The 17,540-nt window shown below is 41.5% G+C and overlaps 1 protein-coding gene across 1 annotated transcript in view; it reads right to left on the bottom strand.

The window, feature by feature from the left end:
* Positions 1–17,540, bottom strand: part of abhd18 (abhydrolase domain containing 18) — an 80,280-nt gene that overhangs the window by 37,673 nt on the left and 25,067 nt on the right. Inside the window, exons 5-7 of the mRNA XM_080193828.1 lie at positions 8,209–8,287; positions 4,226–4,310; positions 31–58 (exon numbers count right to left, since the gene is read on the bottom strand). Of these exons, the coding sequence (XP_080049954.1) occupies positions 31–58; positions 4,226–4,310; positions 8,209–8,287 (192 nt within the window). The remainder of the gene's footprint in view (positions 1–30; positions 59–4,225; positions 4,311–8,208; positions 8,288–17,540) is intronic.

Below are 17,540 nucleotides of genomic sequence, written 5' to 3'. Positions count from 1 at the left end.
AAGAAACACAGAAGCACTTACACTACTTACATTTGATCTTTAGGTTTTCTATAGCCATGTAAAAATACTGTCAAGGAAAAAGTTAATTTCACAATCTATTTAATAAAAAGACAGAACACAGATTTAAAGAAATTTTAAAAATACAGTTTTTTTAATATATATATTATATACACACACACACACAATCTATATTAATGATTTAGATGAAGAGACCGAGTGTAACCTATCCAAGTTTGGTGATGATAGAATTAGATGGAAAAGTAAGCAATGAGGAAGATCCAAAAAAGCAACAAAGGGAAACAGACAAGTTGGCTGAATAAGAACGTGGCAGATGAACTACAACGTGGAGAAGTTTAAATTACCAATTTTGATGGAAAAATAAAAATAAACAAGCTTTTTTTTTTAAAATCAGGAAAAGATTGGGGAATGTTTACATTCAGACAGACATAAATGTCCTTGTATGTGAATCAAAGATAGTTAACAGGCAGATACTGAAAGCAATTAGGAAGGGAAATTGCAAATTAGTTTTTGTTGCAAAGGAATTGGAGTATAAAAGTTAAAAAGTCTTTACTACATGGGTGAGGCCACATGGGTTAGGCCACAGGTGGAATACCAAATGCACATTTGATCTCCTGACCAAAGGAGGAGCGTAATATGAAAGCTCACCAACTTTGCAAGGTAGATGCCGAGAAAAGCCTTCTCTTGGCTGAGGCATCTAAAACACAGTGGTTAGGATTTTACCAGACTTCGAGGACAGGCTGAGAGACAGAAGGGCTGGTAAAATGATGGTGGAGGGAAGTTCCCATGGGATATTTCAAAAGTCGAAATAGTAGTAGTCCTGCCGACCACCAGCCAGAGTCAGGCAGCCAGTTAATCCAATTAACCAGCCTATTAACAGCAATTCTACACCAAACTCCCATATTTTAATCGGTGTCAGAACAGTCCCCAGCCGGAAGGGGAGATCACCAGGAACACTGAAGCAGCTTCTCAGCAGTTTCCCAATGACGGAGGAGGAGCCTTACTTCCCAGAGGCTTCCTCTATTAGTGGTGCTGCCAACCTTTTGTCTGGGTTGGTAGCTTGGAAAGTCAGGCTACCATCCTTAATTGGCCATCAGCAGTAAGGTGGTATTGTGGTCCCGCTGCCATCAGTGCAGGGTCAGGTCACGTGTTCCATCCTGAGAGTAGACTTCATTGTTGCTAGTAAAATTCTGACTTGGCAGAAGGGGGAAATCGTCACTTAGGACTGAAATGCAGAGAAATTTCTATATTCAAAGGGGTATGAATCTTTGAAATTCTTTACCCCACAGAGTTGTAGATGTTCAGTCATCGAGTCCATTTAAGGCACAAACTGATAGGCTTTTGAGAACTAGTGGATAAGAAAATAACGTGGGAAGCTGGAGTTGAGGTAGAGAATCAATGATGATGTTGTTCAATGATAGAACAAGCTCAAGGGCCAAATGGCCTATGCCTGTTCTTATCTCTTATATCCTTATGTCTGCATGCTCAAAGGATACACCTGTACATATCATACTTGCTATAAATAGCAAGAACATAATAATTAAACAGGTAATTTGACAACCTGGAATTCTTCTTTTATGACGTATTCAGACCTAGAAAATGCAAGGAAGAAATTGGCAAGGGCTCAAATCCTAGCCAGCGGAAAAATTAATCCTTCCAACCTCTTAGCAGTGAGTAGCTACTAGGATCACCAAAAATAGCTAACACTACTATATATAGATTAACTTGTTTATTATTTTGAAAAAATTGCACCTGCTTGCTTCACCCAACTTTCATGCCAATATAAACAGATTGAAGGTTACTGGAAAGTATAGACACAGATGATCAAACATTCTACGGAACATTGCGGCTCCCACTCTGCTCTGAAAAACAGAATGAAATGTGCTGGAACTGAATTTAGATAACTTAAGAGTTTTAGGTCAATTGTTTTCAAGGTTACCAAGAAACTTGCATTCAGAAGCTTTGCTCATTGACAATTTGGCATACTCAAAACTTAAATATGTTAAGAGTTCTGGCAAGCCAAGGGCATGGTCACTTGAATGCCATCCTACAAAAATGGCTCATTTATTCATTCGTTGGAGACACAAATTGCACTCACGTTGGTGCAAAGAAACACTCAGCAGAGGGAAGCCATCACTCAAGCCTCCTTTATTTGTCCTGTCAGGTAGCCAAATGCACATTCGCTTGCACGTTCATTTGCCTGGGAAGGTTTCATACAGGAAGAAAACTAAGTGAACAAAAAGTGAATAAAATCTAGAAAGAATGCAAATAAAATCAGGGTGAATCCATCACAGTACAAATTGCATACAATCTTTGTAAGAAATAGGTTCGCTAGGCCAGTTTATTCTATATTTCACGCAGGTACATCTATTTATCTTTCCCCGTGTTATTCCTAGAGAAATAAATACTGACTGTAGATAAGAGGGTCTGACTTAAAAGCTCAATACAATAGTCTGAAGGAGATGAATTTGTGTAAATAGATACAGTATGTTAACTATTTGATACAAATGTGTAAGCTGTAATTGACTCTGCTGGTTATGGTAGTGAATGGCTGATTGTGGTGGAGATCAGTTCGCTGGATGGTTTGTGATGCGCAGTGAAGCCATCAGCCCAGGTTCAATTCTTGTTCTGCGCAAGGTTATTATGAAGGCCCCACCTTCTCAACCTGAGGTACGGTGATCCTTTGGTTAAAACACCACGGGGGACAATTCTTGTGCTAATTCTAATTCTCGTGCCACGAGCCCATCTCCCAGTGCCAGATTTCTGATGCTGTCAGATCCGCACTGGAAACCAGCAGGAAAACCAGGTAAGTTATGTAAATCTGTTTTTAATATAGCCTAAACGTAATTTGCAGGCCCGAGACGGAATTCTCTGGGCCTGCTGGCCTCTCTCATCCCACCAGTATGTTTCATTCCAGCTGGATTTATAGCAGGTCCCTATTTTCGGGGATCTACAGGACAACCCTGCTGGAGCGAAGTGGGGGGCAATCAGGGTCTGGTAGTGGGTCAGCAATTGATGGGAGGGTGGTGCCCTGCAGGCATGGGCTTTCTGGCAGTGCCTGCCTGTGTCCAAGGAAGCAATGTGCCCATGTGCAGGGGGCACCATGATACTGCCCACTGAGCATAGCACAGTGCCAAGGGAGCAAGGCGTATGGAGCAATTAGCAGAGGTGGGAGGAAACCCACTGCCACTCTGCATAGGAACCTGTTGGGGAAGGTGAGAGGCCAGCAATCAGGGCAGGCTGGGGGGAGAGGGGGGCATCAGCACTGCAGGGGTCTGGGGCTGGCCAGCCAACAGGAAGGCTGACAGTTTAGGGCCAGTGTGCATGCGCAGAAGCCCACTGGTTTCAGCCTCCCACGCAGGAATAAGCCCTGCTCCCTAAAATACAATGAGATTCACGCTGGTGATCTCTGCAGTGCACAGAATGTGGGAGATTTTAGTGTGAACCCCCACTGAAACAAAAAACAGCATGAATTAGTTTTTCCCACAAATTCAACACTTAGAATTCTTTTGGGAGAATTTTGGCCCAGTCAACGTATGGTCATCAGGGACTATGGTGACTTTACCATTACGAACTAGATTCAATAACATGGATTGTACTGCATGATCTGATCTCAACCAGAGTAGTGATTGATTTCACTGCCCCAGATTTCTAGGGCTGGATGGCTACTGTGCCATGTTTAGCTCAGGGTCGAGCAAGGAGAAGAAAACAGGAGTAAAATGAGTTCCCTTTTTTAGATCAGCCATGATCTTATTGAATGGCGGGGCAGGCTCGAAGGGCTAGTTGGCCTACTCCTGCTCCTATTTCTTATGTTCTTATGCTCTTATGTAAAGTCCTATCTTCACAGATTAGGTTTCAGGACCTCAGTCAGGACAGGCTCGTCCAAGAAACAAGACAGCAGTCACCTCTGAAATTATGTTTAAAATCAATTAAATTCGTTAAATCTGGAAAGTACATAAACTAGTCCCTCAATAAAAGGAAATTTTATTTTATAACAAATTAGAATTTAAACGGCATCCAGGAATTGCTGCACCATTTTCCTGTTAAAAATAAAAGCTAGACTTCCATTGTTGTTTTAGAAAAAGTAGTTTATTGATCTCAATTTTTCCAAATTAAGTGCAATTCTAAGCTTTCTCATCAAATAGTTGCTACAGCACTGCAACAATTAGTGAGACAGCAAAATTTATAAACATGTACAAAAGGATATAGTAGGGATTTTCCAGCAGAAGTGATCCAATGCATGCTTCCTTTATCATTGGACGAGCCATCAGTGTACGTCTCCGCCAGTAAAACTAGGAATAGATTTGAATGAAAATGAGTTAAATGGAATGCTTGATATGCAAATTCTATGAGAGCCACGAACGACTGGGGGGGGGGGGGGGGGCGCGTGGGTAGGAGAGAATGGGGGGTGGGGAGAGAAGAGAAGAGAGCAGGAGGAGAGTTGTTGAATAGGGTAGGTGTTCAACAGCAGGGGTACAGGCTCAAAAACCAAAGACGCCTACCATTTTGCATGCTCTGCTGATGTCAGTGATCAGGTGCCAGAGCTCAACTGATCAGGCCATATCCACGTGCAACAAAATTGTGCACATTTAAAAGGGTCCTTAAAGGACTGTCAATTTTGCTTCCAATTTCCATCTGTCACTCTCATTTACACGGTTCACCTTGGATACTTCCCTTTCACGACTCCACTGTCTCCATTTCTGGCCACAGACTGTCTATCAATATTCATTGTAAACTAACTAACCATTATCACACATCCCACCTCCTGGAAGCACTCCATTGCATTCTCCTAGTTTCTTAAAAAGCAAATTACTGCAAATGCTGGAACCTGAAACAAAAACAGAAAAATGCTGGAAAATCTCAGTAGGTCTGACATCTGTGAGGAAAGAAGAGAACTGAAGTTTTGAGCCTTGATCCAGATTCAAAATGTTAGTTCTAGTCTCTCGTTAGAAGTGCAGCCAGCAGACTTGAAACATTAGCTCTGTTCTCTCACCACAGATGCTGCCAGACCTGCTGAGATTTTCCAGCATTTTCTACTTTTGTTCTCCCAGTTTTTTTGTCTGCAGTGGATTTGATCTGATGATACAATTTCCCAGAAGAGCACTTCTGAAAGGTCTTCCCTTTTCCTTTAATCAGGGATTCCCCTCACTATGGAACAAGGTCCTCAACTACATCCAACCCCTTCCTCTTCTTTCCAGTAGCCCACCTGCTAAACCCCGCCCCCCTCACAAAAAAAAGTCTGACTCAGCCACGGACACAAAATTTCCCCCATCCAGGGATATTCGAAGAAAACTCTCCGACACACACACTACATTGACATCCACCCCCAGAAACACACACATCCCCAATCTAACAGCCCCCTCCCCCAACACACACCACCTCAACAACCACCTCCCCCCAATCACTGAATGTGCAGCAGAACCAGACCATCACCCTGTTTTCTACCACTGCCCCCACCCCATCAAATGAGGGTACTCCCCATTCACCACCCCACACAGGAATAATAATAATAATAATAAATATTATATAGGCCCATTAGACAAGGCGACAAGAAGCCAAAATATAAGAGCAACCAGGGTTGGATGTGAGCCGAAAGAAAAGTGGCACAGCACAAAGAAAAAAAATGGGGCGTCCTCTCTCTGTCCGATCCCAAAAACTTAACTATATATGTGACAATGCCTTCCTCTTCTTTCCAGAATTATGATAATGTTCCCCTTTTCCTCATTTTTCACCCCATGAACCTTCACATTTAAAGGATCACTGTCTGCCATTTCTGATACGTCCTGCATGATGCCACCGCCAAACACATCATTTCCATCCCTCCCTTGGCAGCATTCCAAAGGCGCCATTTCTTCCTCTCTCCCCACTGTCCAAGGCCCCAAACATTCCTTTCAGGTGAAGCAGTGATTTACTTGCAACTTTCTTTCAAATTAGTATGCTGCTGCTCACAATGAGATTTTCCCTACACTGGGAAGCCCAAATGCAGATAGGATGATCATTCTGTCCACAAGCTTGACCCCAAGCTTCCAGTTATTTGTCATCTTAATTTACCACCTTAGTCTCTCATGCTCACATTTCTGTTCTCACCTTGCTGCTGCAGTTTTCTAGTCAAGCTCAATTCAGCACTTTACAGTAATTTCAGACCATGAACTCTGTCCCCATTTTGATTTTTTTTGCCTTCCACCAGTTGGAACCTTGCTATTCATGTGTTTGCGTTCACACAAAGATTTCATTGTGCTGGCATTTTACATTCATCTGGACAAATGCTTTGTGTCCTTACTACAACCACTCCCGATACTTTTTGTTCCATTATATCTTTGTTATGTAATCTTGTCCACATGAACCATTCTCTTTTGTTCTCTCCCCCGCCCTCCTCTGATGGCATTTAACCTACCACATTTTCACCCTACTTCAATATTAAAGAGTCATATACAACTTGAAATGTTGAGCAGATACTTCTGCTCTTGCTGGTGGTGAGTTTGGAGGTGGGAATGGTATGCAATCAGGCTGAAACAGTGGTATACTGCAAACCCATTGCCCTCCTGCCTGCACCAGAATTAAGCTGAAGCAACCCTTTATGAATGACTTTTGAACACTGCTGTGTATTGAGGTACTTAAGTGGTCAACTAATGACCCCTTATGCATCATATCCCACCATTAACTCAGCTGCAAAAGGCCTGCCACCATGTGATGTGCACAGCGTCAAAACCATGCATCATTTGTACAGGGTGGGGGCCTTGGTCAAAGGCACTCAGTCCCTGATCAAGGTAATCGACATTGGGAAGTGGCGGTAGGGTCTCTGCTAGGAGCCACCCCTCACTCTTGTGGCTGACCACCTTACATTCCTCTCTCCATGAAGCATCACCCCCACGTTACCTACCTGTCCTACCATGGCCAGTGTAGCTCGGGGAAAGGGGGAAGCTTTTGTTTGTTCACCAACCCTGCAGGGTATTTCTAGAAGATAGCATAGCAACATAGAAAATAAGAACAGAAGTAGGCAATTCAACCCTTTGAGCCTTCTCCAACATTCAACAGGATCATGGCTGATCCCATATCTCAACACCATACTCCAACATTCTCCTCATACCCCTTAACCCCATATCCCACAAAGATTTTGGCAAAAGGGATTTGAAGCTTATATACACAAGACCACAACAAGCACATTTTATTGTTCTACAAAGGCTGGGATATATTCCAAATTGCTGCTTTGTTAACTGGCTAAGATTATTTTACAAGCTTAGTCACCAACAAAACCTTGTAGATATTTGGTAGCAACAGCCCAAATTGAGGTGTAGTTCCTAAGGATACTGGCAAATCGCCTACATCTCACACAAGCAGCCAAGTCATCCTCTAAGAGTCAAAATAATGGATACCAGCTGGGAAATACATAATGGAGGTCATTTCTAAAATATTTTACTTGTACAGATGCATGCACTTTCAAGGAATGAATCACAAAATAACAATCTTGAGTTGGAATCCTTTATGACTCTTCCTTGCTAGATATTAGTGCTTACAGCAATTGCAGAAACTTAATCACTGTTCAGATGGCAATTAGTTCATTTAGCACTGACTGGTAATAAAACATGGGGTCTTTATGGTTTAGGTAATGCATTCGCCATATTTTTGGATGAGATTTGGGGAATTGAAAACGTTTCCTTTTTTGTTGAAACATCTAAACCAACCATTTTTTTCTGAAAATGTTGACTTATTGCTGGGATACAATTCCACAGACACTATTCTCCAGCACCTCACTCAAATTAACATGAATGTGTTGCATGAGTGATATCAAAAATAGTTCAATCTGATCTTCAGATATTTGCAGTAACAGACATTACACTCAAGGATTTTGGCATCATCTGGAAAGAGCAAAAGATGAAGGAGAGAGAAGTAATTTTTTTAAACGGGTAGACCAGGCTCAACTGTAGTGTCTCACTGGCAAAATAACCTATTGGTACTTTATCAAGATCTACAGATGAATAATAATTACTTGGGTGATCGTGAAATTATATTCCAGCAAAACATCAACATATTTTGAAGAAGAGGGCAAATATTTAAGCACAAGTAAATAAATAATGCTGCGAATACAAGAATAACAATCACAATTTTATATCTGTTTTAGCAATGATCTTTCATGTATTTAAGAAATCAGGCTACTTTATGTAAATCAATTTTATCATTCTCTCTACTTACATGGTCTCCAGTGCCAGCCAGATGAATACATATAGGTCGGTATTTACTCTTCCATTCTTTGGGAACTATGAACTGAAACCTGCAGCAATGGCAGTGTGAGTAACTTCACGTTGCTAGTTGTACAATGATGTGATAATCATAAATCCTAAACACATAAAACTGGACTGAAAAAACAGCTAATATATGATTAATATCTCAGCAAACTAACATGCAAACTTTTAATCTGTTCATGGTGTGAAAAAATACAATGAACAGCTCTAATCCAAACAAGCAGAGCTGAGTCTGAAACTATCATGACACAATGGCCAGAATTTTACCAGCCCTCTGGCAATCGGCTGCTTGATGGGTGTAGGGTGACCAATTTACGTAGAGAAAATTAAGGGATATTCTGGCATGGTAGCCCAATTAAAACAGGCAGGGATGGTACTGCCTTGCCCTAGGACAAGCAGGGAGGCAGCCAACTGATCACCTAATAACAGTCATTGTACCAACATGTGGCTATAGGGCAGCACGGTGGCACAGTGGTTAGCTGATATATGATTAATATCTCAGCAAACTAACATGCAAACTTTTAGTCTGTTCATGGTATGAAGACATGCAATAAACAGCTCTAGCCTCTCAGCTCCAGAGACCTGGATTCAATTCCTGGCTTAGGTCACTGTCTGTGTGAAGCTTGCACATTCTCCTCGTATCTGTGTGGGTTTCCTTCGGGTGCTCCGGTTTCCTCCCACAGTCCACCAATGTGCCAGTTAGGTGTATTGGCCAGGTTAAATTACCCTTTAATGTCCCAAGATGTGTAGGATAGAGGGATTAATGAGGTAAATATGTGGGGTTACAAGGATATGGCTTAAGTGGGATTGTTGTTGGTGCAGACTCAATGGGTCGAACGGCCTCCTTCTGCACTGTGGAGAACCTATGGAATTCTTTCATAATGGCCATCAACTGAGTAAGGCCTGAGGCAGCTTCCGGATGGAGAGAGAGAGGGTGTCCAGGTGTCTTTCATTCCACCGCACTCATGCCTCGGATCACCAGGGCGCATCTGACCAGCCAAGGCACTAATAGAAAATTTTCACTAGCCCTTCAAGGGGGCATCAACCATCGTCACTGCTAAAATCTCCTCCATGGTACCACCATTCACCCACCCAACAGCAAGGCCCAAGGCATGCCAATTAAATTTCAACCACTGTGTTTTTGATGTGCTGTAAGGTCTTAATTATGTTTTACATACTTCTATTAGATGGAACAATATTGTTTTTCCTCTTATAATGCTCCTGTGACATGTTCTAAGACATTTAATAATATTAAAGGTCTAATGTAAATTAGTTGTATAGATTATACTTTTGCATGGTGGACATAAACTTTGCCCTCCTTACCCCTGATTACTTCGCAGCATCACATTCATCACAATCATGAACAGATATCTGCTTAATCTATATATTCATTTTTAAACAAGAAATCACCATAAAAGGGACCCTGTTTCCATTCCATCCCCAACCAAAGAAACAGAATACCATTTCTAAAACATATCACCCAGCACTGAGATCTCAAAAAGCAGGTTTTCCGATTTGTATTACTCAGTACAATACAAAAAGTGCTTTTACCCAATATATTATCAGATTGTTGCATCATTTTGTGTGCAGCACCACAAATTATTGACAAATGTAAAGTTTTGTTATTAGTCGGTCTGTAATGTCATCATGTTATTAACCTCAGTAATCAATCTACAAACTGTTCTTTTCAAATTTCATAAATTACAAAAATTATAGTGCAGGAGGCCATTCAGTCCATAGCATCTGGACTGGCTCTCAGAGAACAAGTGATTTTGTGCTGTGTTTCTGTAAGAGGGCAGGAGAATGGCAATTCTTCCTTTTAAGATAATTGTTCAATTCCCTTCTAAATGCTTTAATTGATCCTGCCTTCACCACAGCCGCAGGCAGTGCTTTCGAGATCCTAGCTACTTGCTGCACAGCAAGTGTTTCTTCATATTGATTTTGCTCGTGCCAATTATTATAAATCTGCGTCCTCACGAGTGGGAACTCTGTCCTGGCCCCTCAAGATTTCAATAGTTCTATCAGATATCCTCTTAGCCCACTTTTCTCCAAAGAAAACTTCTTAACTGAAGTTCCTCATTCCTGAAACCATTCTCATAAAACTTCTACACACTTGCTGCAATGCCCTCACATCCTTCCTAAAGTGAAATGCCTAGAACTGGATGTAGTACTCTAGCTGAGGCTGAATTAGTGTCTTATACAAGTTCAACATGACCTCCTTGCCCATACATTCTACGCTCCTATTCATAAAGCCAAGGATGCTGTGCTTGATCAATCACACTCTCAACCTACTACCTTCAATGACTTATAAGAAATAGGAGCAGGAGTAGGCCATCTAGCCCTTTGAGCCTGCCCCGCCATTCAATAAGATCATGGCTGATCTGAAGTGGATTAGTGCCACTTACCTGCCTGCTCCCCATAACCCTTAATTCCCTTATCGATCAGAAATCTATCTACTTAAACATATTCAATGAAGTAGCCTCCACCACTTCAATGGGAAGAGAATTCCAGAGATTCACCACCCTCTGAGAGAAGTTCCTCCTCAACTCTGTTCCAAACTGTCCCCCCCCTTTATTGAGGCTGTGCCCTCTAGTTCTGGTTTCCTTTCTAAGTGGAAAGAATCTCTCTACCTCTACCCTATTATGCAAATATACACACAGGTCCCTCTCTCTTGCATCCCTTTAAAGTTGCACCCTTAATTTATATTGACTCCCCATCTTATCATTACCAAAATTAATCACTTTACGTTTCTCTAAATTGAGCTTCATCTGCAACTTGCCCACCCGTTCCACCAACTTATCTATGTTTTTTTGAGATTCTACACTATCCTCCTCACAGTTCACAATAATACCAAGTTTCATATTATCTGCAAACTTTGAAATTGTGCCCCATGCACCAAGTTCCAGGTCATTAATATACTTCAGGAAAAGTGAGGGTTCCAACACTGACCTCAGGGGAACTTCACTACAAATCTTCCGCAGCTGGAAAAGTATGCATTAACCACTCTGCTTCCTGTTAGCCAGCCAATTCTGTGTCCATATAGTCATTGTCTCATTTATTCAGTGAGCTATAACTTTGCTCACGGTTCTGTTGTGTGACACTGAATCAAACATCTTTTTCGAAGTCCAGGTATGCCACATCAAATGCACTACCCTCACCAACCCTCTCTATTACCTTATGAAAAAAAAGCAAGAGAGTTGATTATGATTTTCTCCAAGAAATCCATGTTGGCTTTCATTAATTAACTTGCGTTTGTCCATGTGACTATTAATTTTATTCCAAATTATTGTTTTCAGAAGTTTTCCCACCACCAAAGTTCAACTGACTGACCTGTAGTTGCTAGGCAGAGTAGGAGACATTTGGAAGGGCGACTGAAAGCTTGTTAATAGTGAGATGTAAAGGAAGATCTTAAAGGATGAGCAAGGAGGAGTTTAGGCAGGGCCTTTTCAGAGAGTGAGATTGATATAATTGCAGTGAGAGTGCTCAGGGAGGGTGCAAGGGAGTGCAAAGAATCTGCAGATAGAGAAGCTGAGTTTAATGGGATTGTGGAGATGGAAGAAATCAGAAAATCGCTTATCTTTAGACCCTTTCATGAACAGGGGTGCAATTTTGCAATGCTCCAGCCCTCTGCATCACTGCCAAATCTAAAGGAAGACTGGAAAATTATGACCAATGTCTCATACAGTATCCTTGGATGCATCTTGTCTGATCCTATTGCCTTCAAGTACAGGTGTCCTATCCAATACTTATCTCCTTGTTAATTTCTCTTCTGGTGACTGAATTACCTCCTCCTTTGCCATGGCTTGGGTAGCATCATCTTCCTCAGTAAAGACATGTGTTTATTTCATACCTTATGCCCTCTGCCTCAATTTGCAAATGCCCTTTTTGGTCTCTAATCAGCTATATTCCACCTTTTGTCACCTTTTTACTACTTATATACCTGAAGGAGGATTCCTTTCTATGTCAGCTGAAAGTCTGTTTTCATACCCCCCTCTTTGTTTCTCTTAATTTCTTTATCACCTTTCCTCTGAACCGTCTACATTCAGCCTAGGTCTCAATTACATTTTCTACCTGACATCTGGTATAAGAATAATTTTTCTTTACGTTAATTTCCCTTTCTCTTGTCATCCAGGGAGCTCTGGCTTATTTGTCCTATATTTCCATTTAACAACTCAAAATAATTTCTGTGCTAAATTTTGCATTACCAAGACGACTGTGATGTAAAGCATAACTAAAATAAACACACAAGTTGTCTGCATTGTATCGAACAATCTTTAAGTCTTCAAGCTGAGAATTGATGTAGTGGCAGAAAATTTACCATGTGATTTGTAACTAATCCTGATCAAAAGAAAGGTTACGGATTTCAGCAAGTGACTGTGAGCTTATCACCACTAATTTTTGGGGCAAAAAATTGTTCTTGGCCCTTAAATATGTAATGGCATATCTGAAATCTTGCAATTCACCACTTAATTACCCTGTTACAGAAACTGATGCTTAATATTATTGGGTGAAAGCCATTAAACACGGCCAAATAAGATTGGACACAGATTAATAGAATTTTACAGTAGGCCATCTGATTTAACAGGCAAAAGGTGGTTCTTTGAGACACATGCCATGCAGAAGTACAGACAGACACACACACTTGCATATTGTACAAACTCTGTCATACACATACTTTGGATCAGTATTCGGTTTAATCTATTTTCTTTTCATTTGCTGAGAAGCCTATGGCTTTGTACCACGGCTAGGAATAATGAAATGGTTAAGGCTGTTCATTCCAGGATGCCCTAAGGTCAAATGCATCAATTCACAATTTAGCCGACTATGCTGTTTTTTTCAAGCTAAGGATGCATGATCTCTGCCTGTTGATTTGACATTATAAACACATTGTGAAATGAGATATCTATGAAAGTGACAGTGAACAGGACCATGGGTCCTAGATGATAAGTAAGTTTGCACCTGGGTATTTTAATAGGAACTGCTTTGTTTCTGGGGTCTTCTCACAATAACTACTGTCATGCTATAATGAATTATCTGGGACAATATGCATGGCTTGAGATTGATAAAGTTCCTGAACATTTGTTTTAAGAGACGCAAACACAAGGTTTGATGAGGCTATGCCTTTACGCAAAGAAAAATAAATGGAATAATCAAATTCATTTCTGTGTATGACTACTATTTTAAAAGACATTGAATGTGTCAAAACTTGGTTGGACAGAGGAAGATGTTTAAATTGCAACCATATTTGGCATCCGATTTGAATGTTCTCACAAAAGCCTCCTTCCATCAGTCAACGTAGGCTTCTTTTCCCCTTGTATGCATCTATGTTAGTTGCCTCTACCACTAGAGGCAAATGTGGTAGAGAGTTCAATATTCTCATCACTCTTAAGATTTCTTGAGTTCCTTATTAGACCTATAGGCAATTATAATTTGATTTATTATTGTCACATGTATTAGTATACAGTGAAAAGTATTGTTTATTGCATGCTATACAGACAAAACATACTGTACTAGGGAAGGACAGGACAGAGTGCAGAATGTAGAGTTACAGTCATAGCTAGGGTGTAGAGAAAGATCAACTTAATGCAAGGTAGGTCCATTCAAAAGTCTGATGACAGCAGGGAAGAAGCTGTTCTTGAGTCAGTTGGTACATAACCTCAGGCTTTTGTATCTTTTTCCCAACAGAAGGTGACAGGAGAAAGAGTATGTCTGGGATGTGTGGGATCATTGATTATGCTGGTTGCTTTTCTGAGGCAGTGCTAAGTGTTGACAATCAATGGATTAAATCAAATCAAAGACAGCCCATCAACGCCTCTATGTAATCTCAGATTTTTGTATCTTTTTGGTCCTCAATTTTTGATTCTCCACAAGTGTAAACATTCTCACCATGTCTATCCTATCAAACCCCTTCATAATTTTAATAAGACCTCTACTTGGTCATCTCTCAGTCCTTCTGGAGAAAGAATGCCAGCCAGTTCAGACTTTCCCAATGTTGAACCTTCTGAGTTCTGTGTCATTCCTGTAAATCTTTTTTGCATTTTCTCTTGTACTTTTAACTCCTTTAAGTAACATGGATAGTACTCTAATTGCTGTTTAGCTGAGGTTCCATGCATGTTTAGCACAACTTGTCTACTTTTAAATTCTATAGCCCTAGAAATGAAACCCAGTGTTTTGTTTGCACGCTTTATAGCTTTGTTAACTGCATTGGTACTTTTATGATGTGAATTTGATCCCTAGATCCTTATGTCTCTCTCTCACGTGAAGACTCAAATTTTCAAAAGGAGTAGGCAGTATTCTATCCTATCAAAATGCATGACCTCACACTTATATAGCACAGTACGACACAGGAACGGGCCCTTCAGCCCATGACGTTGTGCCAAACATGGCACCAAACTAAATTAATCCCTTCTGCCTAACCTTGGTCAATATCCATCTACTCCTGGCATACTCACGTGCTTATCTAAAAGGCCCTATCTGCCTGCACCATCATCTCTTGCAGCACATTCCAGACACCTACCACTGCGTAAAAAAAAACTTGTTCCTCATCTCCTTTGAACTTTCCCCCTCTCACTTTAAGAGTATGCCTCCTAGTAAAAGATATTTCAACTCTGCGAAAAATATTTCAACTCCATCAACCCTATCAGGTCCCTCATAATTTTACAGACTTCCAACAGGTCTCTCCTCAGCCTCCACCATTCCAGAGAAAACAACCCTAGTTTGTCCAATCTCTGCTTAGCTCAAACCCTCTAATCCAGGCAACATTCCAGTAAACCTCTTCTGCACCCACTCCAAAGCCTCCATATTCTTCCTACAATATGGCGACCAGAATTGAACGTAATACTCAAAGTGTGGCCTGACCAAAGTTTTATAAAGCTGCAACATGACATCCTGACTCTTATACTCAATGTCCTGACCAATAAAGGCAAGCATGCCATATGCCTTCTTTACCACCCTATCTACTTGCTGTGGCCACTTTCCGGGAGCTATGGACTTGAACCCCAAGATCCCTCCGTACGTCAATGCTGCTCCGGGTCCTGCCGTTAATTGTATACTTATCCTTAACATTTGATCTCTGAAAGTGCAGCACCTTACACTTGCCCGGATTAAACTCCACCTACCACTTCTCCACCCATATTTGCAGCTATCTATATCCCACTGTATCCTTTGACAACCTTCTACACTATCCACATCTCCACCTATCTTTGCATTGTCAGCAGACTTACAAACCTACCCATCTATGTTTTCATTTAAGTCATTTATAAAACAGCACAGGTCCCTGTACAGATCCCTGTGGACCCTTTAATGAGATGCATCACCATTTGTACATCTTTTCTGCAATTGTGTCAATGTCCTCGTGTTCTGTTGTAGTCTTCCTTAGTATTAACTGTACTCCTTAATTTTGTGTCATCTGCAAATTGATATTGTACTTCAGAGACCAAATAATTTATACCAATGGTAAACAATGATTTCAGCACAAATCCCTATGGAACACCACCACTAATTGCACATTAATTGTATTTAATTAAACAGGTCGTGGGCATTGACAAAGGATTTACTTGTGCCCCTATAAATAGCAACAGATTTAGTTTAATTAATTCACCCCAAAATAGTATAAAAGGAATAGACAAAATGATTGTTGGGTCATTCTTCTAAAATGCATCCCTGTAAATAAATGCTTACACGGGCATACATGGGACCTTCTGTGAGGCTGAGTAACTATTAACACCTATTTCATTTTCTGTGTTGAAGTCAGTTTCCTAGTCATTATACTGTTTACCCAGATTCGACTTGCCGTGACTTCACTCACGAGACAACCAATTAGAACCGTATAATGGGCCTTTTGAAGTCCATGTATATTACATACATTCTCTCATAACGTAATGTCTTCTGTTATTTGAAGGGTACTAATTATCGTTCTCCACAGACGTCCATATCTAGCAATCTTTCAATGATGTCACACAATCATGAGGCAAGAAGTGGCAGACCCCAAGAACTACCTTAGCCTTTAAAGTTAAAGTTTACTTATTAGTCACAAGTCGGCTTACATTAACATTGCAATGAAGTTTCTGCAAAAATCCTCTAGTCACCACATTCCAACAGTTGCTCAAGTATACCGAGGGAGAATTTAGCATGGCCAATGCACCTAATCTGCATGTAAGAACATAAGAAATAGGAGCAGGAGTAGGCCATCTAGCCCTTCGAGCCTGCCCCGCCATTCAATAAGATCATGGCTGATCTGAAGTGGCTCAGTTCCACTTTCCCGCTTTCTCCCCATAACTCTTAATCCCCTTGCCTACCAAAAACCTATCTACCCGCGTCTTAAATATATTTAGCGAGGTAGCCTCCACCACTTCAACGGGCAGAGAATTCCAGAGATTCACCACCCTTTGAGTGAAGAAGTTCCTCCTCAACTCTGTTCTAAACTGCACCCCCCGCGCCCCCCCTTATCTTGAGGCTGTGCCCTCTAGTCCTGCTGTCCTTTCTCAGCGGGAAGAACCTCTCCACCTCTACCCTATCCATCCCTTTCATCATCTTATACATCTCAATAAGATCCCCCCTCATCCTTCTAAACTCTAACGAGTACAAGCCCAGTCTATTCAGCCCCTCCTCATAGCTCAACCCCCTCAACTCCGGTATCAGCCTAGTGAACCTCCTCTGCACTCCCTCCAAGGCCAAAACATCCTTGCGCGAGTGCGGCGACCAAAACGGCACACAGTACTCCAGCTGCGGCCTCACCAGTGCCCTGTACAGCTGCAGCAAGACCTCCCTACTTTTATATTCAATCCCCCTCGCTATGAAGGCCAGCATCCCATTCGCCTTCCTGACCACCTGCTGCACCTGTAGGCTGGGTTTTTGCGATTCATGCACAAGGACCCCCAGGTCCCTCTGCACCGTAGCATGCTGCAGCTTTTCACCCTGTAAGTAGTAGTCCTTCCTACTACTATTCCTACCAAAGTGGATAACCTCACACTTGCCAACATTGTATTCCATCTGCCAGGTCCTTGCCCACTCGCTCAGCCTATCTAGATCCCTCTGCAGACTTTCTACACCCTCTGCACAATTTGCTGTTCCACTTATCTTTGTGTCATCAGCAAATTTTGACACCTTACACTCAGCTCCCTCCTCCAGATCATCTACATAAATGGTAAATAGCTGAGGCCCCAGCACCGATCCCTGCGGCACTCCACTAGTCACCAACCGCCAATCCGAATAGCACCCATTGACACCCACTCTCTGCTTCCTATTTGACAGCCAATCCCCTATCCACACTAACACCTTACC

The sequence above is a fragment of the Carcharhinus amblyrhynchos genome, chromosome 1 (assembly GCF_965287045.1).
Source record: "Carcharhinus amblyrhynchos chromosome 1, sCarAmb.v2.hapA, whole genome shotgun sequence".
Classification (NCBI taxonomy): Eukaryota; Metazoa; Chordata; class Chondrichthyes; order Carcharhiniformes; family Carcharhinidae; genus Carcharhinus; species Carcharhinus amblyrhynchos.
Note: the sequence above shows the minus strand (reverse complement) of the source record. Positions and strands in the feature narration are given on the sequence as shown.